The sequence below is a fragment of the Rattus norvegicus genome, chromosome 2 (genome assembly GCF_036323735.1).
Source record: "Rattus norvegicus strain BN/NHsdMcwi chromosome 2, GRCr8, whole genome shotgun sequence".
Classification (NCBI taxonomy): domain Eukaryota; kingdom Metazoa; phylum Chordata; class Mammalia; order Rodentia; family Muridae; genus Rattus; species Rattus norvegicus.
In genome coordinates, this window is record NC_086020.1 from 45868736 (window position 1) to 45887758 (window position 19023).

At 43.7% G+C, this 19023-nt stretch overlaps 1 protein-coding gene across 2 annotated transcripts in view; it reads right to left on the reverse strand.

Moving 5' to 3' along the window:
• The window catches only part of Il31ra (interleukin 31 receptor A), a 71228-nt gene that overhangs the window by 17663 nt on the left and 34542 nt on the right, over nt 1–19023 (reverse strand). For both annotated transcript variants that reach the window (XM_039103156.2, NM_001257278.2), the window contains 4 exon segments: nt 12770–12912; nt 11593–11746; nt 9194–9273; nt 6512–6728 (listed from right to left, as the gene is read on the reverse strand). In XM_039103156.2, coding sequence (XP_038959084.1) covers nt 6512–6728; nt 9194–9273; nt 11593–11746; nt 12770–12912 — 594 coding nt within the window.

Here is a 19023-nt window from a genome sequence, read left to right on the forward strand (position 1 = left end):
AAATCAACCCAAATGTACCAGCCCCACTGGCATCCTGTCATTGCCAAATTGCAAAGGGTTAAAGTTCAGGCTCTCCACTGTAGCTCTGAAAACTTCCCTTTCGTCCTGGTCCCTTTCCCTGATCAAATATCTCCAATGGTTAAATGCCTTTTAAATCTGCTTTAACCTCCCCTAAACTTAGCAGATTCCAGAAACGGAGCTCACCAGTGAGCTGGGGTCTGGAGGGACTGGCAGCCTGTGCCTCTCCTCTGCAAGTCCAAGTCTCCAAGCAGGAGAGGAACCTCCTCATCCCTGAAAGCTGCAGCTCATGGTTTCCTTTCTCAAACTGGCTCTGCACTTGAGATTCCCATTGCTATGCCCGGAAGCCCAGCCAGGAAATTTGTCAACCTGAAAAGGTCTCTGGGTTGGAGAGGATGAAGGCCAGACAAGGGCAGAGCCAGGGCAAGAAGCACAGAGCATGGACATTGGCACCTCTTCCCCGGGGCTCCTGCTGCTTCTCTCCTGACTTCCCCTGCCCACTGCTGCTGTGTGTCAATAAATATTCTCCAAAATGACACCCCTGTGCTACAGAAAATGACTTTGTGTGGAAACGAGGCCACTGTAGTTGTACTGTGGATGGTGGACCCTGCAGCCAACATAACTGATGTTCTTATAAGAAAAGGAAGTTAGGGGAGGCAAGGCTGGGAAGATGGCTCAGTCAGTAAAGTGCTTAAGACACAAGCACAAAGTTTGACCCTCAACATCCACACAGAATGCTGAGCTCAGGGAACTTGAGAGGCAGAGACAGGAGGACCCTTGAACCTGTTTCCTTACCACTGAGATAGCTCAGTAAAGAGTAAAGAGAACATGTCTCTTGCAGAAGACCGGAGCTAGGTTCCCAGCACCCATATTGAATGCTCACAAGTATCTAAAATTTAAGTTTCAGGGGATCCAATGCCTCTAGCCTCATTGGACAACTACACTCACATGCATATACCTACACACATATGCACATAATTAAAAACAAGAAAAAAATCTACAAGGATGTGGTGGCACATGCTTTTAACCACAGCATTGGGAAATTCCAGTACAGCCAGGTGACATAGAAAGAACATCTTAACACACACACACACACACACACACGTGCACACACAACACATGCATGCACACACAACACATGCATGCACACAAGCATGTACATATGCACAAGAGTGCACGGCCACACACACATGCATACACATGCATACACAGACATGTATGCATACAAGCACATGCATATATATGCACACGAATGAGTACACACATGCACACATGTATACACACATGTACACACATGTACACACAGACATACATACACACAAGCATGTCTGCACATGGACGCACACACACACACACAAACCCATACACACACACAGACATACACAGGCACACATACTTAAAAAAATTAGGTGTAGAACAATCGAGAAGACAAACTTGTCTGTCTCTGGCCTCTGTACATGTGTACATATTAATATGCACAGAAACCACACACAAAATAAAGAGAAAGATAAAAAAGGAAGCAAGCAAGTGGGGGGAGGGTGGAGAGGTAGAGAGGAAGATATTTGAGCTGCCTCAAGCCAGAGCCTAGGGCCACAAGGAATGTGGAAAGGTTGAAGAGGATCTTCCTCTAGAGACTCTGGGGTGGGGAGCATGGTCCAGTCCACAACCTGCTTTCTTGTATCTCTAACCTCCAGAACCACAGAACAATGTGTTACTGTTGTTTGAATGGACCCAGTTGTTGGTAGTTCACAGCAGTAGCCTTAGGCTAGTAAGATAGTACCTCAGCTTAATTAGCCTCTGGCCTGTGTCCTCCACTTCCTCCTCGCCTCCAGTGCCAGGTATGCTGCGGGGGCTGGGAAGAAGACCATGAGGAGGTCGGAAAGGAGTCCAGAAACTGAATCAGCCATGAAAGAGGGAGGCCTGTCCTCATTAAGGAAGCGCTAAGAGAAAAGGTTCTAAATCATCCTACTGAATGAAGACTATCACCATTCCTCATCAAGAACACCTTGTGCACTTGCTTCTAAAAGACTCAAGAGTAAGAGGAAAGCATGACCAGCCCTGGAGGCAGGGAAGAGGTCTGTGAACATCGGTGATGCCTCATGATGGTTGTGTAGACAGCTGCCCTAGATCTGGCCAACACTGTTCAGGGCCTGTTCAGACAGAGCTCCAACTCTCTCTCTGACGCAGGCCACACTGCCCCTCGGGCCAACTCACCACACAAGTGGCTTTGCTTTTCCTGGACCAGACCAGTCCTGCCTGTGACTAAAGACACATAAAAATTCAAGAAGTTCAAGAGTAGAGAGACCCTAAAGAGTTATCTCTGCCAATCCTTTACTTTAAAAATGATGACCCCAGAGGCAAACAACCATCTCGGCATCTGTGACCAGAAATTCCAAGTCACAGGATTGTGGGTGAGAATTCTGGCTTCTTGAAAAACCCAGTTATGTTATGTGAGCATGTCTTTGTTTTAATCCCAGGTGTAGGATATAGGGCTGCTTCAGACTGTCCATGCCGTGTGATCGTCTCATGCTCTAGGAGAGGTGTAACTTTTGCCAGCTGCAGAGAGTTTATGTTTAGAGTTCTGGGGACTCGGGGGGGTCATAAATTCAGGAGCCCCCAGAGGGCCTGTGGCAGCTGCTGCTCCCCTAGCAGCTAGTGGTTCCTGCTTTTGCTGTTGCTGGATATACTGGTTGGAGATATTCTGATGACAAACATTAGACTTGCCTCTGGAAACTTGATGCCCCTAGTCAACAGGAAGTAGTCTAAAGAGGTCTTGCCCCCTTTTCCCCTCTAATCTTCTTTCTCCCTGATCTAGTGTTGGGCAGTTGGAAAGAATTGGGATGGAATAAAGGTCAGAGGGTAGTAGATATAAGTAATAAAGTAGCCAAAAGCCTAGCTACACATTATGAACACTAATTCTAAGATAAGTGCATCACACCAATTTCGTCCATGCAGATCTGGGTTGGGATTGCACCGGAAAAATCTTGTTCAAATCACGAAACTTTCCTGGGTCTTTTCATCCTGTAGAAGATAGACCTAACATTATCTGCCTCGTGGGTCATTTCGAGGCTGCGATAAGCCATGCCTTCTTGTCACAATGCCTGACACAGCCTACTGCACAGCACGGGATGATCATGATGATCAATTAGAGTGAAGCAACAACGTTACTTAACTCGTTCCTACCTGGATTTACTTTATTAAATGAAATTCAGTAGAGTCTCACTTTTCTGTGATAATTCATGATAAACACTGAAAAAGCAGCCAGAGGTATGATGGACTTTATGTTTTCCTGGTGTCTCCACTAATATGCATGGATAATGCCTTTCGACACATATATGTACTGTATCAAATATCTGCTGTCATCAGTGTCCACCAATGCTAAAGAAGGATGACCTAAACTCGTCTAAGACAACCTTCTGCAAGCTTCCTCTATAAAGAGCTAGACAGCAAGCACTTTGGTGTTCAGAGGCTACATGGTCTCTACCACAATTACTCATAACACAACTGTTGGGCAAAGGAGCCACAGAGCACATGAAAACATGTGTCAATATTTAAAAAGTCAATTTGCAAAACAAAAATGCATTGGGCAAGATTTGGCCAATACCTTGTCTAGGACCAATACAGGTAATAGTTTCAATACCAAATCTTAAAAAAAAAAAACTTAAGTGAATTTAGCATATAACTAAAGTATAGTTTACAGTATTTTAAGTTGATAATCCATACCTATTAGAAATGTAATTAATCAGAACCTTATTAAGAATGATGGTAGTAAGCTACTATAACCTAGTATCTAAGCAGTAGAGAGCTTAGCTGTATAACACGTTCAGGGTCCTCTGTTTAATCCCCAGCATGAGAGCGGGGGATGGAGAGAGACACACAAAGAGAAAACAGTGACAATAGGGTTAGAGGTGTATGTGACTTAGTGCTTTCCTAGCAGGAATGAAGCCCTGGGTTCAATCCTTAGCACAGCATAAACCTGGTAATGCTTGTACACTTGGGAAAAGGACATGAATGAGGATCAGACACTCAAGGTCATCCTCTGCTTCATCCGGACTTTGAGGACAGCCCGGTTACATGAGATCCTGTTTCAAAACAAACAAAAGGGATGATGATCAGCACCAGTCAAACGTTTCCACAGAGGACCTCATTCATTCCACACAACAGTTCTGTGAGAGTTCCAGTTTACAAGCACAAGAAGTTAGCTAGCTCGCCCAGTGCAGGAGAGCAAAGAACCCAGGGCTGCTGGACTCCAAGGACCACACTTCCATCCTCTGTTCTCTCTTGCTTCCCATTTCAGGGCAATAGTGGAACTGAGAGTAATTGCTTTTGGCAGTGTTTCTGTGTAACAGAGAACATCTGATCCAATCATATACCATTTGTTGAAAATGTCACCAAACTCTTAGACACTGGAAGTAGGATGGTAAGGACACTGACCCGAAACACAAAATTATGAGCCTCCCAGGATTCTAAACTAAAGGCAGAAGTGGGTTAGGTTAAGAGAGGAGAAGGGCAGACAGAAAAGTGTACAGCAGTTGTACAGAGGCCGGGCTAAGGAAATAGAGGTACCGGTCAGAGAGAAAGGAGCCTTGATGTCCGTGCCAGCTGCTATGTTATTTGATGTTTAGAAATTATAATTTTTTTTCAAAAAGAAACAAATCCTGGCAAACAAACAAACCCTGCCCTCTGGGCCCACAGTCAAGCATCACTGGACAATATAACCAGACTCATCAGGGGAGGGCAGAGGAAGAAGGAAACTCTAATTTGGGTGAGTAAGAGGTGAGGATGAAGAAGGTGGATCTGGGAGGAGTTAGGAGAAGGAGATGATAGCTCAAAATGCACTGCATGAAATTCTCAAGAATTAAATAGAAGTGCTGTTCTAAAAAGGACTGTCTTCGTGGGATATGTATCCTCTTGAGGAGAAAAGTTGAGGGGGAAGGAGAGAAGAAGGAGATGGAGCGAGGGAAGGAGAGAGAGAAAATATGAATGAATGAATGAATGAATGAATGAAGTTCAATTGGCAAAGTAGAAGTTCTGTGCAGACAGCAGAGTCAGTTTATTGTTTGCAAGTTTTAAACACAAACCCAAAGGTGAAGGGGCTGAGGACAAAGCTCAGTGGGTTAAGTACTTGGTGCAGAAGCATGGGCAGATCCTGGTGTCCACATACAGATCCAGGCATGGCAACACATACCAGCAACCTCAGCACTGGGAGGGAGACAGGAGGGCCCCAGGGAGATGTGTTCAGTGAGAGACCCTAGCCTGAAAAATAAGGGGGAGAGTGATGGAAGAAACATCCAGTATCAAGCTCTGGGCTCCACAGTGGTACACACACACACACACACACACACACACACACACACAGATACACTCACACAAACACATATACGGCACACCATTTACACACATACATTCACACACAACATAGCACTCACACAAATCACAGCACATGTATATACACACAAAAGACACACATGACACAGCACTCACACAACACAGCACACACTTAACACCGTACTCATACGCATATACACACGAGACAGCACTCACACATGCACACACCCATGACACAAAATACACACATAACACACACATGCACAGCACACACACTCATGCACAGCGCACACAAGAACACAGCACTTCCACATATATGACACAGAACTAACACACCGACATTTGACACAGCACTCACACCCATACACACATGATACAGCACACACACACATATATAAACAGCATTCATACACTAATGAGCGCACACACACACACACACACACACACACACACACACACACACACACACACACCACAGCATTCACACACAATCCAAGAAGGCTTTTGAGTCCAAAACAGACAATAAGGCTTTGCCACTTTGCCTGGGTTCGGCAATGTCCAGTGTGTGGATTCAGTAGATGCCAGGCATGGTGGTGATGTCAGTAATGCCATCATCACTCGTGAGGCTGGAGCAGAACTGGCTGTAAGTTAAAGGGCAGCTGCAGAGTGGGATCTCTGCTCAAAAACACCTAACAAGCAATTCGTTGGCAAATCTACATACACACAAGAGATTTCCCTAGCTGGGCAGTCAGACAGAATGGGGAAAGACAGAAAACAGGACAAGGATACTAAAGCAAAGCTGGGCAGAGGGACATCTGGGAAGGACCGAGTTCAGGAGAGGACACAGTTTTGATAACACAGGTCTTGAATATGATTTTTTTTTTTTTTGTGGCTCAACCCAACATATAGCCATTTGGACCAGAGCCAACAGAAGCAGCAAGTAGACCGTTGAGGTTTGACTAAGCTGTGTGACTGGCCTTAACTCAGCACAGACCAATTTGTTCCATAGGAACTGTAATTTGGGGTGGAAGGGCTTGTTAAACAGACTCTGTTTCCCCACAGCAACCTAAAAAGCCACTGTTCCTCCCCCTCTTCAGTCTGATCACAGAGGAGCAACCACCCTGAGGACAGAGATGGGGCTATACATTGTGAAAGAGGTACCTACTCTCCTCATGGGCATCTGGGATCCTCAGTATGGCCTCTTGGGACTTGCCAAGAGAGTTAAAAGAAGTCACAGACACACAGTGCGTCTGGCCCAACAGAAGCAGTTCATAGTGCTGGGTAGTGATGCTGTTTATCTCCGTGACGTTAGTGCTGTTTTCTGCAGAGTACTGTATGTTGTAGCCAAATGTTTTCTCCAAGACTGGGGCTCCTCTCGCCTTCTGTAGCCGAAGTAAACAAAAGTTGTTGCCAATACCAGAAAGAGAAAGGCACAGAGAGTGATAAATGGAGAGATGGCATGTTAGCCATCGGACGGACGCTAAGCTACAAGCAGGGGATTATCTTTCCAACACAAATGTTTGCTGTGGGGTGATGTTAACCCTTCAAGTGCCAGAAGAGGTTATCTATGCCAAATGGTGACCTGATATCAGTTCTTAATCCAAGTGCGGTATTCATGGGGCCAAGCTGGTATGAGTAAGCCACCTCTAATTTCATCGGTGTCTTTCCTTCTATCATGTATGGGCAGGGGAGTAACATCTAGAGTCAAGGCATTCCATTCTGGGCCAAAACTAAGTTCAAGAAGTCATCAAAGGCTGGTGAGCAGCTGTGCCCTTATTGTTTATTCCCATAGTTTCCCCTCTAAAGGGAGATTGCTGTGTCCTGGGCGAGATGTCCAGCTAGGTAATCCAGCTAAAAGGACCAAAATTCCTTTGGGCAGGAAGCCCAAAGTGAAACCCCAGAAATCCTGACCCAGATTCTTATTTCTAGTCCTGACCTTAGACCCACTGGCCAGATGTTTTGTCTAGGAGTAAGCGTGCTGAGTATTTCTTGGGAATTATGGGGACTCCCAGTTTCTTGATATTTATTAGTCATTACGAACGTACACAGAACAGAGTGAGTGAGTGTGCAGTCAGATAGAGCTCTCATTCCCTTTGACCCAGTGCCATCTGGTCCTGGAATTTCCCTCTCAACGGCCAGACGAATAAAAGACCAGCTAGAACCTGTCTAATGTCTAGACTAGAGGTCCTCACGATGATTCCTTATCTCTCCCCTTTTGTCTTTAGCTGACATGTAGTTCGCATTTTAAAAAAATTTCTGGGTTTCATTATTTATTCATTTTCAGTGCTGGAAATCACGCCCACTGCCTTAACCAATGCTAGGCAAGCCAGCTGCCACTGAACCTATGACATTCAGTACTAAACGTGTACATCAGTGATTCTCAAGTCAGTCACAAAATCTCACATCCTTTACCACCCTCAAACTCCAGAGTCTTTCAGTGCATACTTTGCTAAATAACTTGAACTCTTAGGTAACCTAGAAGGGTAGCAGCCTGGGCTACACAGCAAGACCCTGTCTCAGCCAGGAGGTGGTGGTGCACACCTTTAACCCCAGCACTTGGGAGGCAGAGGCAGACAATCTCTGAGTTTGAGGCCAGCCTGGTCTACGGAGTGAGTTCCAGGACAGCCAGGGCTACACTGAGAAACCCTGTCTCAAAAACCAAAACCGAAACCAAAACCAAACGACAAAAATCAATCAATCAATCAATCAATCAATCAATCAATCAAGCGGAAAACCACCGTCTCCTGAAGCACAGAGGCGGGAAGTCTGGCCTGCTGGACTCCTTCCGCAGCCTAGCAAGACCACGCAAGGGTAGGCACCATTGCTCACTTTCTTCCTACGGCACATCCACAGACCCACCCCTTTCCACACTGCGCCACGCCTAAGATAACTATGTTCCACATCGGTGGCTGTGCTTCCTATGTTCACGCCTCTGCCCAAGGAGACGGACAAAACAAGGCCAACCCGAGATGAATGGTTTGGGGATGTCCCTTAGCGAGCCAGGGTGATGCCTCCACTCAGAAGGACTTAACTTGCCAAACTTGAGCAAATAGATGATTTCTTGATGACTCTGGAGATAAAAAGTCGGGGCCCAACAGCTTCTTCCTCTTTGCCTTTTCTTGTTCCCTTCAACTTCCCGTTTTCTCTTCTGTTTCCTATAAGTTTTCTTCTAATTGCCCCCTTTCCATTCCTGTTTACCAATTTGCTTTCCCTTTCTGTTCCTTCCTTCCTTCCCTCCTTCCTTCCCTTCTTCCTTCCTCCTTTCTTTCCTTCCTTCTTTCTTTCTTTTCTTTCTTATTAGTTCTTCCTCCACCCCTCACCCCCCCATGCATTACTTACCACCTTCTGTTTTTCCCTCAAGCCCATAATTTCACCACAGAAAGGGTCATGTGACCACCTCTCCTGCCTTTGCACACCACACTATCCTACTACTAAAAGGAACACCCGTATCCAATGTGTTGGCAATGGCAGACGACCTGCCCCCCAGGGATGCTGATGACCCCAGACAGTGCTGCAGAACGAAGCTGCAGAAACTCACACTGGACTCTAGGGGATCGCAGCTAGAGGCAGCTTCCTCTGGAAGGCCACAAAGCATCCTGTAGTTGCACTTGTTACTGCCCCAAATATTAATAAGCCAGATCAGAGAAAGCAGCTGGTGGGTAATGTGTACTTGAGCCATCTACGGGGTAACCTATAGCAAGTCTCTGACCTACACAACAACTGAGGCAAGCACAGAGCCCTACAGGAAAGTTAGGAGATAAAACATCAAGGATCACAGTGTCTTGAGTGGAAGGGACCAAAGGTTCTTAGCTGGAGGGTAGGTTTAAGTAAGACAAAGGGAGACCACCTTCCACAGCAGTAACACTTTCCTGTCTCCATTCACATCTGCTGGCTCCAGAATTCTCCACAGGTCCAGGACATGGGGAACTGAAAAGAACAAGAGGAAGCTTGTGACTGACAGAAGGGGGTCGCAGCAGCAAACAGATATGCACTGAGCCACTAGATACCCTGCCCTTGGCAAAGAGATGCTTGAGGGGGTCAATAAGGCAGAGAGGAGAGAGTGAGCCTTGCAATGCCCAACAAGGTCTTCATTTTGTGGTTGAAGGACTGGAATCAACCATATTTCAAAATAAAAGTGCACCGGTCTGATAATACAATAATAATATAAGGGTGATGGTAAAATATACTCTAATGGAGTACACATGGTCTTCTAAAGTTGGATGGATTTGCACCATCCTATGCCCTCTGAGATTTGACACCTGTATATATGTACAATAGCCCTTTCATCTGCAATCAAACACATACCAGTAGTACTAGGTGATCAATGGTGACAACTGCTAACTTCTAGCCTAAAGCCCTATCACTGTGTGGATCTGACATTACTATCCTCAAAGAGAAAGTAAGAAATTACCCAATTATATAAGCTTTTAAGTAATTCAGCCAGGATTTAAGTCTAAGCACATCTGTACCAAACAGATAGATATTTAAATACTTATATATGGTACTTCAGTTTGGCTTAGAACTTTCCAGATAATTTTAAGCTTTGAGATTGTGTGAATTAGATAACTAGCGTTCCATTATGAAATAGGAAATAGATGGTTTGTAAGTTGGAAAACAAGAACTTAGGCCTTTCTGGGGTTTAGGTCACCTTTCCACGTCCCCCTTCTCAGATCCCGAAAAAGAATAACAACAAACAAAAGCAGAAGGAATGTTCCACTCAGAGCCAGAGTTCTCGGGGTGATGTGTCAAGAGCTGGTCTGCATTTAGTCAGCAGATGGCAGCTAGCTGAACTAGCAGTCAGAAGAAACAATAACTTACAGTGCTGATAGCAAAGAATGTTGGGGACAGTGACATGAGGACATCCTGGACTGGGAAGCAGGCGCAGCTGGGGACTGAGCCGTGCGAGCGCCATGAAAACCGCAGCAAGACATGGACAAGCTACAGCCACACTCTGGGTATTAGTGAATCGCGAAATGGTGAAAGGTGTCACTGAGGAAGAGGACAATTTGGGTAAGGACGTGAGGTTCATTCTGGTGTTTTTACAGAGAGAGCTCAGCTCAGTCACAGCGCTGACTATCCCGGCACCATCTGGCCATTTCTTTTTTCTTTTTTTTTTTTTTTAAGATTTATTTATTTATTATATATAAGTATACTGTAGCTGTCTTCAGATACACCAGAAGAGGGCATCAGATCTCTTTACAGATGGTTGTGAGCCACCATGTGGTTGCTGGGAATTGAACTCATGACCTCTGGAAGATCAGTCGGGTGCTCTTAACTGCTGAGCCATCTCTCCAGCCCCATCTGGCAATTTCTTATTGTGAACTTTGTGTGCTGTTTCATACCTGTAGAGATTCATAGTGCTTAAGCCGTCAGAGAGGGTGTCTGTAGAATGTGTGCCTGATGCATACGATTTTAACCAAAATTTTCATTTCATTTATATTGCCATCACCATGTGGTAGATCTGGTCCTAACACTTTAGCGTGCGATTTTGGATTTTCTGTGGTCTCTTCCCCACATTACCAGACCATGGCATGTAAAAGTCTCAGACAATAAAGATACTCAGTTCCCCAACTAATGCATGAAGCTACATCCATGAAGAGAAAGTTACAGACTAAGTCGGAACGCCTCCAATGGGAAATACGAATTCAGAAGGTGTCAGACAGGTTTCCTGAATCTAACCAAAAGTTGAATGTGACAAATATTTGATACTTCCAAGTGGGTCTCCTGAAGACTCAATCAGGAAGAAATAAATTCCTGGGCCAGGAGTATGGAAGTTGATTCCAGAGACGGGCTGTGGGAGATGACTTTGTGCAGCCCGTTTCTTTCTTTCTTTTGCTGTCATTAAAAATAGGACCCTATTTTCTTGTATTATCTCTACCTCAATGTACTTAGCAGTCATTTTTAAGGTTTAAGATGCATAGCTTTGACTTATCATAGGATGCCCACCAAGGATGTGATACCATATCTTCTAGAGTCTAAGAAGCTCTTAAGATTATGGAAGCTGAGGTCCTAATCTCTGGGTATACAGATCTGCTAAACTAGGTTAGGCATCTGAGGAGTATTGCGCATTCCCAGGAGTATAGCAGCTTAGCAGATACCACTGATGTTTCTGGAGAGGGGTCCTCCAGATACTTTAGAACCCAAGAATTCACAAATCCCAATCCCATGTGTCAAAACCCACTAAGGCTGGACCCAGGAAGCTCTCCACCAGAGCAAGCAGATGAGGAATAGAAGGGAGAGGCTTGCCTTCCTCCATAGTCATTCTGGTTTCTTCTTTGCTCCACTTGCTCCAGTATCTTGAGTCACTGAACCTGAATCGTAGAGCCAGGACATATTGTGTGAAAGCCTGAAGCCCTGTGAGGTTGAAGACCCGTTCGCAGTCCTCTAAATTGACTTCCGTCTGTAAGACAGGATGACTCTCAGCAGAAATGGAGAAAGCGTGTGCTGTTTTCCTGCTTCTCAGCCTCAGCTGCAGCGCTTCCTTGCTGAGATAAGTCAGACCCACGTTAAGTGTGGCTCGCACCCTGAATCACCATCTTCCTCTCCGTCTGCTAGTTGGAAGTTTGTGCAACAGAGACTTAGTGTCCACTATTCTGAGGGGTGCAGTATAGAGCCCAAAGACCCAGGGGCTACTCAGTGTTTGGCTTAAACTCCAAGGTGATTCTGGCACCCAGAAGTCCAGAAAAATAAATAAAAACAAACCAGCATGAAAAGCAGAGAGATAATTGCCATGAAGAAGTAGGTAACCCTAAAACCATAGTTCTCAACCCTCCTAACACTATGACCTTTTAGTGCAGTTCCTCATGTTGTGGGGATCCCCAGCCACAAAATTATTTTTGTTGGCACTTCATGACTGTAGTTTTGTTACTGTTATGAATCTTAATGTAAATATCTGATATGCAGGATATCTGATGTGTAACCCCCAAAGAGGTTGTTAACCACACTCTAAGTACAGGCAGTGATCAGGAATGGGTAAGGAGAAAGCTCTGACAGACTACTGGATTTTCTGTTCCCGATTTGGGTGGGTTCTTACAGGAATGATGACTTAGTAACAATTTATTAGATGAATGTATATTTTGTTCACATAAAATATGCTATATATTTCATAAAATATTAAAAAAATGTTTCAAGTGGCCAAATAATAGTTTCTGGTGGCTGATACTGCAATATACAAAACAGGGTATACACAAAACCAAACTTCTACTTCTTCAGGGTACTATTGTTTTCAGAATATAAAATGTAAATGGTAGGATATACTCCCAAGCTAAAAGGTACAAATGGAAAATGGGGAAATAGAATAGTCACTATTAATATTTTTCTGTTTTTCATGTAAAAAGTAAGAAATATAATTCTGGATGAACAAAAGTTGTCACTACGGCCCTTCCTTGGGTCTCTAGTAGAAATCCATACTGGGATAACTTACCCAGTGGCTACTGTTGACAGTCCTGAACTGAATCATGCATGTTAAAGGAAACACATGAATCTTTTCCCAGGGTTCCCATCGTATCTGGAACATTCTATTTGAAATTGGATTCACACTTAAAATTATAGGTGGTTCGGTTTTCACTGAAAAACAAAAACAAAAACCATACTCAATCTTCATATTTACAGACAGATGAGAAGATACTAATGGTGTCTGCCCAGAGTTGAGAGCACAGTAAGCCTACAGAGCCAAAGCAGTCTATGTTCTATGGTCCACCATGCACAGATGCATTAGCAAGGCAGTGGACAGTGCCAGTCTCCCAGGCCTGTACCCATGGTAACAGCATACCCAGCAACAAGAGAATTGCTCCTATCATCTCCTTGCAGATCAGTCCTTTACTCAATGCCAAGCACCACGATGGCAAAACATAAGAAAGCATTCAACAATGGTGATATGTAATCCTAACCAAAACGTGGCTTACAGAATAAACTACAACTGAACTGTTCACGAAGAGACTTTGTAACCGTCTAACGAGTTGCTTCTTTGGCCCCCTGAGATGAAGGATGGCCACCAGAAAATGTTGCTCATTTCTTTGCGCACCGTGAACATGGTAGTCCCAAATTTCTTTTCTTGAAGATATGTTTTAGCCAAGCATGGTAGCTCACATTTATAAACAGAAAACTTGAAAGTCTGAGATAAGAAGTCTGAAACAACTTCTAACCAATGCAGAGCAAGAGTTTGGCTTAAATAAATAAACAAAATTTTCTTTTAAAATTCTAAAGCAAAAAAGATATTTTAGTCTAAAGAAGAAGAGGAGGAGGAGGAGGAGGAGGAGGAGGAGGAGGAGGAGGAAGAGGAGGAGGAAGTAGTCACCAAGTTTCTCCTTAGGTCCCTGTAGTTTGGTTCTCACCCATTGGTTACTGAAAAGTTGTGGAACTTTTAAGAGGTGAGGGCTAGGAGGAGGTTTAGAGGTCACTGGGCATTTACCACTAAAGAGGACAATAGACCCATGACTCCTTTTTATCTTTTAGTTTCTTCTCCAGCTATGAAGTAAACAGCTTTGAAGCAATGGGACCAGTCAGCATAGGCTGAAACCTGTAAAACCATGAGTGAAAACAAACCTTATCTCTTTATAAACTGTCTAGATATGTGTAGGGAGAGTCTCTTATAAGCATTACATGTCAATTAAAAAGCAAATGGCCAATTAGCTGAGGCAGGAAATGGGAGGTGGGAAATTGTCAGGAAGAGAGGATTCTGGGAAATAGTAAGTTAAAGGAGAAGAGAGCCATGAGGGTCGAAATGAGAGTGGAGACAGGGAGATGGACATAAACTAGCAAGACAAGGAATTCAGAGGCGCTGAGGAGATGCTGGAGCGATGAGAAGGAAGAAGCAGGCAGGGACTGAAGAAGAGGAAACTAACCAAATGGTAAACACAGAATAGACTAAACAGTTAAATAAGTTGAGAGCTAGTCGGAGAATCAGCCAAAGTTTATGGTCTAATAACTAATCAGTCTCAGAGTCATTGCTATTGGGAACTGCATGACCAGGAAGAAAAATCAGATTTATTTTTTTATATATATGTGTTATAGTAACATAAAGCTGACTGACACAGTTAACAACATGTGAAAAAAAACTAACCCAGGAGGCTAGAGACATGGCTCAGTGGTTAGCGCCACTGTAGAGGCCCCAAGCTCAGTTCCCAGTGCCGTATCAGGCAACTCACAGTCACCCTTAGCTCCGGCTCCAGGAGCATTCAGTACCACTGGCCTACACAAAGCAGCTGCAGTCACGTGCAGATACCTACACACATATAATTAAACATATAATAATTAAAATTTATGAAAGAAGATACCTTTTAAACAGTGAGCCAGGCATGGTAGCAAATGCTTATAGTCCTATCACGTGAAAGGCAGAAGACATGAGAATCGGGGGTTTAAATTTAGTTTTGCCTAAATAGTGCAAGGCTAACCTGTCCCAAAACATCAAAATCAATCAAACAAAACAACTCCTTAGAACCAACCATCAAAATGTAGCGATTTGTAAGCCTGAGAGGGAAAGACAGCAATGAGCTAGGGCTGGTGATGATTTCCCTCTTAGATGCAATACCTCAGGCACGAGCAATAAGAGAGAAACACATGCAATGATTTCATCAAACTTAAAGAGTCACCATCAAGAAATGTTATAGATCATTCAAACAAAGGGTGTTAGGAGACTCTTAATCCCAAGGCTGTGGGTTCCTGCCCCACACTGGGTGTCAATTATTAGTGCAAATTTAAAAGCGGCAGATTTTTCTCTAACCTGGCTAGGTCCCAATAGACAGAGACTATTAGATTTATTCAACAAGCTCTAAGGCACACTAATGAGCAGATATTAATCTGTTCTAATCCTCTAAACTAACCTGGCTACTTCACAACCAAAATCCCTGAGACACTTTCGTTTTAGTATTGATCTGGCTCTCTCTGCTCCATGCATGTTCTCATGGTGGCTCCTGGACCCTCACCTCGTAGCAAATCCTCTCTTCCTCTCTTTCTTTTCCCCTGGCTGGGATCAGAAGTCCAGCCCTATTCCCTCCTCTGCCCAGTCATTGGCTGGTCAGCTTTTATTGACCAAATCAGAGATAATTGGGGAGCAATGTTTAACCAACATTGAGAGGGGAGCTTTTGAGAATAAGCATTACAACGCCATGTCTGGATTGCAACTAGATATGGGGGCACAGAAATCAGCATTTGAATTATACAAGGATAATCTTTCATTTCGCCAACATTACCCTCCCCTTTTGGACCAATAAAGGGCTCTTTCTCTTACAATAACAAGCAATATATAATTTTTATTCCAAATATAAAGAAAACTTTAAAATACAACATAACTGGGAAAGGTGAAGGGATCAGTGTGGGGGTAAATATAATCAAAATATATTTTATAAATGTGTGAAGAAGTCATGATGAAAGTCATTGTTAATTATAATTAGTATAGCTAATAAAATGCTTTTAAACGACAGTGAAAGCAGGGCAATGGTGGTGCATGCCTTTAATACCAGCACTTGCAAGGCAGAGGCCACCCTGGCCCACGGAGTGAGTTCCAAGGTAGCTAAGGCCACACAGAGAAATCCAGCCTTGAAAAGAAAAAAAACAAAAACAAAAAAACAAAAAAATAAACAAAAATAAACAAAAATAAAAAAGAAAGACAATTAAAAAGGGATAATTTTTTAAATGAGACATTAGTCATTGTAGATGCCACAATGTGAATCAGGACCAAAATGAGATACCACTTCACATTCACCAGAACAACTGTAAAAAGAGGGACAAAAATGCATCACAGAATGTGATGATTTGTATATGCTTGGCCCAGGGAGTGGTACTATTAGGCGGTGTGGCCCTGTTGGAACAGGCATGAGTATGGGCTTTGAGACCCTCATCCTGGCTGCCTGGAAATCAGTCCTCCACTAGCAGCCTTCAGATGAAGATGTAGAACTCTCAGCTCCTCCTGCACCATGCCTGCCTGGATGCTGTCATGCTCCCACCATGATGATAATGGGCTGAACCTCTGAACCTGTAAGCCAGCCCCAATTAAATGTTGTCCTTATAAGAGTCGCCTTGTCTGTTCACAGCAGTAAAACCCTAACAAAGACAGAGAAGATATAAGGACACTGGAACTTTTATAATCTGCCAACGAGAATGATAAATGGTACAATCACTTTGACAAAGTTTGGTAAATCTTCAAGAAGTTAAATTAAGTTACGACATGACATAGCAATTGCAGTAGGCATAATTTTAATGTATTTTCAAGTAAAAGTTTACAAAAATATTCACAGATGCACTATTCATTGTAATCAAATAGTAGAAACAACCTAAGCATGTATTAACTGACAAATGGATAAACACAATGATATAGCCATCCCATGGCTACAATTCAACCTTAAAAATGGAATGTGATGTACCCAGGATCAGAGGTGAGGAGGCCACATCTGCCCCAACACCCGGAATAACTGGGTCTGCCAGGATTCAGGGACACAGGAAACCAGGGGCACAGATCCCTTCCAGTCTGAGCCAGTACCCTGAGCAGACCTTGGGCACTGGCTCCACACCCATTCCCACAACACCCAGAGGAAGCTCGACTCCTAGATGCTCTAATACGCCCAGGATCACAGTTTGAACCTGCACCCAGAGCAGACCTGGGGCTCTGGCCCTGCACCCATGCCTACAACACCTAAAGGGAGCCTGACTCCCAGGTACTCTGAAACACCCAGGAGCACAGGAGAGGCCACAACATCTACCCCACTGGGTAACTGGGTCCCCCCAGGATCCAGGGATGCAGGAAACCCCACTCGGCCAGTCACACCGGCTCCTTCTGGTATGAATCTAGACCTGGAGCAGGCCTGGGGTGCTGGCTCTGCATCCACTCTTATGACACCCAGAGGGAGCCCAACTCCCAGAAGAACCAGGAGTACTGGAGCTCTGACACATGCGAGATCATAGTTGAGACCACAACATCTTTCCTAGCACCCAGTGTAACCAGGACCTCTACAGGAACCAGGGAAGCACAAATCTCTGCCAAGCCAGAGGCATGGGTTCCTTCCAGCTTGCACCTGTGCCTGGAGCAAACCCAGGGCTCTGGTTTCCCATGCACTACTGCAAAAACCTGAGAAAGCTTGATTCCCAGGAGCTCTGATACAACAGGATCTCAGGAGCTTGGTCACACCAGGATTTCAGGATCCCAGAAGCAGTTTGACTCCGAGGAGTTCTGACACAAACAGGGTCACAGGAGGGACAGGTTGCAGTGAGAGACAGCAAGGGGAGGTAACACTAAAGATAACCAGATGTCTAGAGACAAGCACAAGAACACAAGCAACAGAAAACAAAGCTATTTGGCGTCATCAGAACCCAGTTCTCCACCACAGCAAGTCCTGGATACCCCCAACACACCAGAAAATGCAAGATTCAGATATTAAAATCAAATCTAATGATGATGATAGAGGACTTTAAGAAGGACACAAATAACTCCCTTAAAGAAATACAGGACAACACATATAAACAGGTAAAAGCCCTTAAAGAGGAAACACAAAAATCCCTTAAGGAATTATAGGAAAACACAACCAAACAGGTGAATAAATTGAACAAAACCATCCAGGATCTAAAAATGGAAATCAAAACAATAAAGAAATCACAAAGGGAGACAACCCTGGAGATAGAAAACCTAGGAAAGAGTCCAGGAGTCATGGATGTAAGCATCACCAACAGAATATAAGAGATAGAAGAGAGATCTCAGGTACAGAAGATAACATAGAAAACATTGATATAACAGTCAAAGAAAATGCAAAATGCAAAAAGTCCCTAGCCGAAAACATCCAGGAAGTACAGGTCACAATGAGAAAACCAAACCTAAGGATAATAGGTATAGAAGAGAGCAAAGATTCCCAACTTAAAGGGACAGTAAATATCAACAAAATTATAGAAGAAAACTTCCCTAACTTAAAGAAAGAGATGCCCATCAACATACAAGAAGCCTATAGAATTCCAAATAGACTAGACCAGAAAAGAAACTCCTTCCATCACATAATAATCAAAACAGCAAATACACAAAACAAAGAAAGAATATTAAAAGCAGTAAGGGAAAAAGGTCAAGCAGACCTATCAGAATTACCCCAGACTTCTCACCAGAGTCTATGAAAGCCAGAAGATCCTGGGTAGATGTCATACAGATCCTAAGAGAACACAAATGCCAGCCAAGACTATTATACACAGCAAAACTCTCAAATAACATAGACAGAGAAACCAAGATATACCATGACAAAACAAAATTTACACAATATCCACAAATCCAGCCCTACAAATGATAATAGATGGAAAAGACCAGCACAAGGAGGGAAACTACATCCTAGAATAATCAAGAAGGTAAGGTATTCTTCCCACAAACTCTAAAGAAGATAGCCACACAAACATAATTCTACCTCTAACAACAAAAATAACAGGAAGCAACAATCATTTTTCCTTAATATCTCTTAACATCAAAGGACTCACTTTCCCAATAAAAAGACATAGACTAAACAACTGGATACATAAACAGGACCAAGCATTTCACTGCATACAGGAAATGCACCTCCGTGACAAAGACAGACACTTGGTCCCAAGAAACAAGCTGAAGTAGCCATTCTAATATCAAGTAAAATCAATTTTCAGCCAAAAGTTATCAAAAAAGATAAGGAAGGACACTTCATAAGCATCAAAGGAAAAATCTATCAAGATACACTATCAATT